This window comes from Belonocnema kinseyi, chromosome 10 (genome assembly GCF_010883055.1).
Source record: "Belonocnema kinseyi isolate 2016_QV_RU_SX_M_011 chromosome 10, B_treatae_v1, whole genome shotgun sequence".
NCBI classification, from domain to species: Eukaryota; Metazoa; Arthropoda; class Insecta; order Hymenoptera; family Cynipidae; genus Belonocnema; species Belonocnema kinseyi.
The window spans coordinates 29,088,795-29,095,818 of record NC_046666.1 but is presented as its reverse complement, the minus strand read 5'-3'; the positions used below and the strand labels follow the sequence as shown (position 1 = coordinate 29,095,818).

At 27.5% G+C, this 7,024-nt stretch overlaps 1 protein-coding gene across 1 annotated transcript in view; it reads right to left on the bottom strand.

Annotated features, from left to right (window-relative positions):
* Window positions 1-6,078, bottom strand: part of LOC117181050 — a 40,264-nt gene extending 34,186 nt beyond the window's left edge. Inside the window, exon 1 of the mRNA XM_033373618.1 lies at window positions 5,889-6,078. Coding sequence (XP_033229509.1) covers window positions 5,889-6,078 — 190 coding nt within the window. The remainder of the gene's footprint in view (window positions 1-5,888) is intronic.
* Window positions 6,079-7,024: the final 946 nt, after the last annotated feature.

The following is a 7,024-nucleotide window of genomic DNA, read 5'->3' as shown; positions in this document are numbered from 1 at the left end:
GCGCGCAACTCAGTCATTTACAGCGTCTCCTACTATATTCACACGAACATAGCCCTGTCATAGTATTGGACCGCATCTCGTTTCAGATCTGGGATCACTGGCGGGAGTGTGGCCGAGAGCAGTGGGAGCGGCAGCGGGTCCGCTGATTGGTTGCGAGATCGACAACGAAGTCGCAGCCAGCAGTGGGGGAGCGCTGCCTCGGCCTCGGTTCTCACGCGTCATCACCGAAAATTCACTTTAAAAATCTTTAATTGTAAATTAAGAATATTAATGATAATCTTAAAAATCTAAAATTTGCTTAATAATTTAGAATTTATCGTAGCTTCATTATTCACGAAGAATAATGGAGCTACGACGACTAGAACAGCCGCTGGAGTTTTTAGCTTTTAATTATTTATTTAATTACTTATTTAATAAAAATTATTAAGCAAAATGACAACTCCAATGGCCCTTATACCCCACTTAAGGAATCGTTAATTTCTTACAAGTTATATTCAGATATGCAAAGGAACCAATGTACTTTAAAATTACATAATGATCAAAAGTCGATTACTGAGCTTATTCCTAACTTAAATAAAATACCAACCAGGTGGGGGGGGGGCATCCTTTGTTCCTTTTGACCAAAGTTTAAATATTGGTATTTTTTCCTTTTTATTACTTCTTGTTGTAAAAATAAGGGAGGACGGTCGCAAACACCCATCGGGTCCAATCGTTATCCGGCGACCCCGAGTTGCAGGCTGGACAGCTTGATTTCTTTCTAGATTTTTTTACTTTTTCCATGTTTAACTTAATGTAATTTTTATCAAGTGCCTTTCAACACGAAGTGCCGGTTGAGCTCCACGGTTTCGCCAGTGCGCTAAAGGGAGAAAAGAAGCGTGGAGAAAGGGAGAGGAAAGAGAGGAAAGAAAGGAGAGGAGGCGCGCGTTGGAGAGAGTGAGAGAGGCACTGGCGTACGTGCTCGAAGCCTGTCGCAATGTTTTCGTGCGAAACGAAAACAAGACGGCAGGCTCATGTTTATCTTGGAGAAAGGACCTTCCGGGCTATTACGGCCACACAGTTACGCGGTAGATCTTGAGGTTCTCATTCTGTCGTTCGACATACAACAAACAGGTTAATTTTCAGGAAAGTAGTTAAATTATTTATTAAATAGGTGCATTTCCATAGAAAAAAACACAAATTTTTATTAAATTTCTGTTAAAAGATTTCAGTTGACTTTCCAGGACCTATATATTGATTTTTAAACAAGAAATAAGTCTCTACCAAAAATTTGAACTTTTAATCCAAAAAGATGAAGATAAAACTAAAAAGTAAGACTTTTCAACCAAATATTCGAATTCTCTATCATTTAGTTGTATTTCTATCCAAGAAAAATGGAATCTGTATTACAACAGTTGAAGTTCTAATAAAAACCAAACAAACCATTTTGTTCTTGTTGAATTTTCATCCAGAAAAGATTTCACTTTAGAGTTCAACACAAAAATATAAATTTGAAACAAAAATCATATCCCAGTGAGCAAAAAATTTGGCGACGTCTTTACTACATCGTTACGACATATTTACGACAACTTTATGACATCCTATGTCCATGTCGTTGAGGTGTCTTTACGATATCGTAAATAAGTCGTATAATCTGAAGATGTCTTTACGATATGGCAGACACCAAAACGACATAGACATAGTATGTCGTAAAGTTGTCGTAAAGATGTCGTAATGATGTCGTAAAGACGTCACCAAATTTTTTTTCCATTGGGATTTTATATAAATTACTTCAATTTCTATCCAAACAGTAGAATTTCTAAAATAAAGTATGAATTTCTGATAAAATTTGAAAAGATTCAGTTCGCCTCTGAATACTAAAATATTCAATTTGAACAAGAAGTACATTTTCTACCAAATAGTTAGTCATAAGTAGTTGTAAATAGTTTAGTTTTTAAATCAAAAAGACAAATTTTCAGGAAAAATTATTTTCATTCAAAAAAGATTACTTTTGAATTTTCAACTAAAAAGGATGTATTCTTAAGGAAATTGTCAAATTTCTAACCAAATAATAACATTTGTAACTAAAAATATCATTTTCAGGAGAAAGTTTTTGCGATTTTGCAAAAATTTCCAAAAATTATATTTTAATGACAGTAAACAATTGCCTAAATAAATATCCATCTATTCATGTATTTATAAATAAAATCAAACGTCAATAACACATTTTTAATTACCATTTTTTTATAGTTAAATAAACAAAAATTTAAAAATCGGCCATGACAGTTCGATGCAAAATCTTATTAGCTTTCAGTTTTAAAAAAAAAGTTAAAATTAGATGATAATTGTGGTCAAATTAACTTATAGTTTCAACTTTTAGATCAATTTGGATTTTTCTTTTAAATTAACCTCCTGAAATTTCTAACAAAGTTATCGAGGCATATTTCAAAAAAAGTTGTTTAATTTTTTTTATTTAATCATGGGAATTTATTTTTGAGAAAATTATTTTAAAGATGCCATTTTGTGAGAATTCATCCAATTTGTGTGAAATTACACAGAATTAGTGAAGAAAATATCATTATTTATTTAAACAAATGCATAAGTTCGTCATTTTGAAATAGATTTGCTTTGTTTTTTTTTAACAGAAAGGACAATAAATATCTTGCTTATAACTTTTTTGTGCGATTCTTTGATTTCGGAAAATTAAAGTCATTTCTTTAAACAAAATTAATTATTAAATGCATATTATTGTCATTTTTCAGTGAAATGAAATCGTTTTTTTTTTCAACTTTAGATATGTTGAAAACGCCTCTTGATATGATACTTGGTTATAAACAAAATTTCCATTTCTTTAAAAAAATTAATTGTTTTGCTATTCTTCAACATATATATTTCTTTTTTTCAGATAAATAAATTACTCTGATCGAGTAATTTATTTATCTGAAAAAAAGAAATATGTATGTTGAAAAATAGCAAAACAATTAATTTTTTTAATTTTTTAAATTATTAAATTAAATTTTAATTAATTAAATACATTTTTTAATTAAATTATTTAATTTTTGAATTTTTTAAACTAAACAAATACTAATTGTTCAGTATTACTAAAAAATAACTATAAAGAGTTATTATGAAGACATTAGGAATTTATTTATAAAAAAACGTAATCTATATGTTGAAAAATAGCGAAAAAGTAAATTTGTTCAATACATTTGTTTTAAAAAATATAAATTATTTTTTTGTATCCAAGTATCATATCAAGAGGTATTTTGAACATATTTTACCTAAAGTGAAACTGCCAAAATTTGGAATTTGTTTATTAAAATTGTTTATGAACATCTAAGTTGTTATATTTTACAAAATATTAATAAAGATACATTTTTTTAAGAATATCCGTAGGAATTCTAGCGATTAAAGAAAATTTAAATTATATAAAAGCTTAAATTTAAATATTTTGTCACTAGAATTATTTATAACAATGGTAATTCTAACTTTTTCAATCATTTTTGTTATTCAATTCCATAAACGTTCATTTAAAACAATAGAAAGTTTACCTACTGAGTTATCAAAGCGTAAAAAAATTGTTATGTACTATATTTTAGTTTTTTCATAACTTTAGTGAAAAAATGATTAATAAACAAAGAGGAGAAAAAAGTTTGGAGCGTCAAGCTCTTTAGAATTCTCAAAAATATTGACCGATTTGAACAAAAAAAACTTGGAAAAAAGCTGATAAGATTTTGAAGAGAGCTATCAAGCCTGATTTTTTAATAAGGTTTTTAATTTGTTTATAAATAAACATATATGACAAAAAAATTGCCATTTTTTCTATTTCACGTTTCAAGTCTTCGCATGCAACAATAAAATGGTTGAAATTGTCTAAGTTGAATAGAATAACATTAGGTTAAGATGTTAAAATATTATACAATAAACGAAAAAAATTGTAAACAAATTATTTGTTGACAACGTTTTTTCTACTATTTTCAATCATTATACTTTTTTCAAGTTATATTACAAGAAATTTGAATGAAAACAATAATATATCAAAAAAATTTGCTCTTGAGATTGTAATTGTTTATGTTATAAACAAATTTAATAAACAAATGCAGTAATCCGGCATTTTTCGATAGAAAAATTCGTTTTTTTCGATGTACATTTTATTAAATTAGAAACTTTATAATAATTTTAGCAAAATTCATAATTGGTTGCATAATATTTTGATTTACATAAACAAATATAATAAACAAATGCGGTATTCGGTTATTTGTCGGTAGAAAAAATTGTTTTTTTCAATGACAGACTTTTCAGCTGGGAACTTCGTGACAATTTCGGCAACATTTATGATGATAATTTCAACTTTTTATAATAATAATTTCAACTTTTTTAATTAGGAGGTTCATGATAACTTCAGGAAATTTCATAGTTTATTTACTAATATTATGATTTTTTTTAAAACAAATGCAATGATCGGGCATTTTTCGACAGAAAAATTCATTTTTTTTCTATGACAATTTTTTTTAAATTAGGAACTTTACGATAATTTTAGCAAAGTTCATAATTTGTTTATTAATCTTATGAATTTATAAAACAAATTTAATAAACAAATGAATTACTCGAGCATTTTTTGGCAGAAAAATTTTGTTCATTCAGTGCCAGTCTTTTCAGCTGGGAACTTCATGACAATTTCAGCAACATTCATAATAAGTTGATGAATTCTATGTTTTCTTTTTAAAAAATTAATGAAAAAATGCATTAATCAGGCATTTGTCTACACAAAAATTGGTTTTTTCCTGTGTAAATTTTGTTAATTAGGTATTTCATGATAAATCCTGCAAAACTCATAATTTTTTAATCAATTTTAGAATTTTTTTAAACAAATGCATTAATCTGGCATTTGTCTACACAAAAATTCTTTTTTTTTCTATGTCATCTTTTGAAATAAGGAACTTCATGGTAAATTCAGCAAAATTCATAATTTTTTGATGAATTATATGTTTTTCTTTTAACAAATTTAAAAGCAAATACATTAGTGGGGCAACTGGCGACGGACAGTTTTTTTTGTGTTGTCAGATTTTATTTTGGGTTCTTCATAATAAATTCCGCAACATTCATGATTAGCTGATAAAGTTTATGAATTTTAGAAACAAATTTAACACACAAATGCATTATTCGGGCATCTGTGGACGGAAAAACAAGTTTTTTCGATTTCAGTCTTTTTAATTAGGAACTCAATGAAAATTTCATAAACAATCCTAATTAGTTGATAAATTTTATAATGTTTAAAACAAACTTAATAAACATATGCATTATTTGGGTATTGCTCCGCGAAAAAGTATTTTTTTTTACTATTTTTGGATCAGTGGAAATCCACATTTTGCACCCAAGATTTGTAATAATAGCCCCTCTGCTACATTTTGTTTATTCAATTTGTTTAAAAAAATCACAAAATTGATCAAAAAGTTATGAATTTTTCCGAAGTTATCATGAAGTTCCTAAATAAAAAATTTTAAATAGAAAACAACGAATTTTTCTTTCGAAAAGTGCCTGATTACTACATTTGTTAATTATATTTGTTTATAATATAAGTAATTATACCCTTAAGAAATTTTTTGCTTAAATAATATTGCTTCAATTAAAATTTTTTTAATATAACTTGAAAAAAGTTTATAATTATGAAAAATCGTAGAAAACATTTTTTTCGTGTTATTTGCTTATTTATAAAAAAATCTAAATCCTAATACGAAAATCAGGCCCAACAACTCCCTTAGAAATCTTATCAGCCTTTTTAAAAAATGTGTACAAATCGATCAATATTTGTGGGCTGCACGTTATTTTGAACCAAAAAAGTCATTTTTTCCCCACTGTGCGACCAGACACTTCGTATATTATTTATGAAATAATTATTTTTTTAAACTCACGTTCAGCCTTTGTTGGAAGCATATATTTTTTTGCAATCATATCGCTTTTGCGTCGTTTGATGTTCTCTGTAAGTTGTATTTTTATTAATGATACCACTTCTTCCAGTTCTTGTAGTCGTTTTTGTTTTCGTTCTCGTCCGCCAACGATGGGTCCAATACCAGCACTAGTACCACTAGTACCAGCATTCATATAGTTAGGATTATTATAACTAGTAGCACCAGCACAATTGTAAAAAAGGTAGCACAGAAAGACAAACAGTAAAAATCGCATTTCGTTTATTGTTAACAAAAATTTAAATAAATTGACTTTCAATTAGCGCAAATCAATTAAATAAATATTCCTCTGACTTTCTCGCTTTATATATACAAATTTTATCCCTACTTTTTCATCAAACTTGCTGAATTGGGTCATTATAATGCATTTTTCCCAAACATGAAAAATTTTCCTATTAAGATAAAAACTTCTTCATCATAGTAATGCGAACAGTGTTTACAAAAAATGAAATTGGTTCAAATAAATATTTTCAAGTCCACTCGCTATGTAGCTTTACTTCAACAAAATTGTATGGCAGTCATTAAATTTCCGGAATTTAGGAAGTAACCTCATTAAACTCATTTCTAAAAAAAAATTAATGGTTGTTCAGTGCAAATATTATAATTATCATCATGTATGGATATTTTTGTTACAATCTTTAGTTATTTCAATTAATTAATTTATTTTGATTAATTATATTTGTATTAAAAAAAAGAAATTCCCTAATTTTTTAATTTTATTTTATTTTGACAAGTGCCGGTTTTTACTTGAAGTTTCCCATTTAAAGTTAATGGGAGAAACACTTCTTTGAGTTTTTGGAATAATGTTTTAGGGTTTGAAAGAATGTGACAATCCCCCCCCCCCCGAGTACCTGAAAACTACCCTTAAAACAAAAAATGTCAATTCTTCATGAATTTGATCTTTTGAGCTCTATATTCTCGTATTTTTTTACTTAAAATTGTTACTATTAGGCTGGTGGAATGTTTATCATTATTGATTAATTAATTATTAATTATTCAGACAAATGGAATTTGTTTGAAATATTTTTTATTTTGAAAATTTATCCCCCCCCCCACAAAATGATTACTATTAGTGTAGTGGA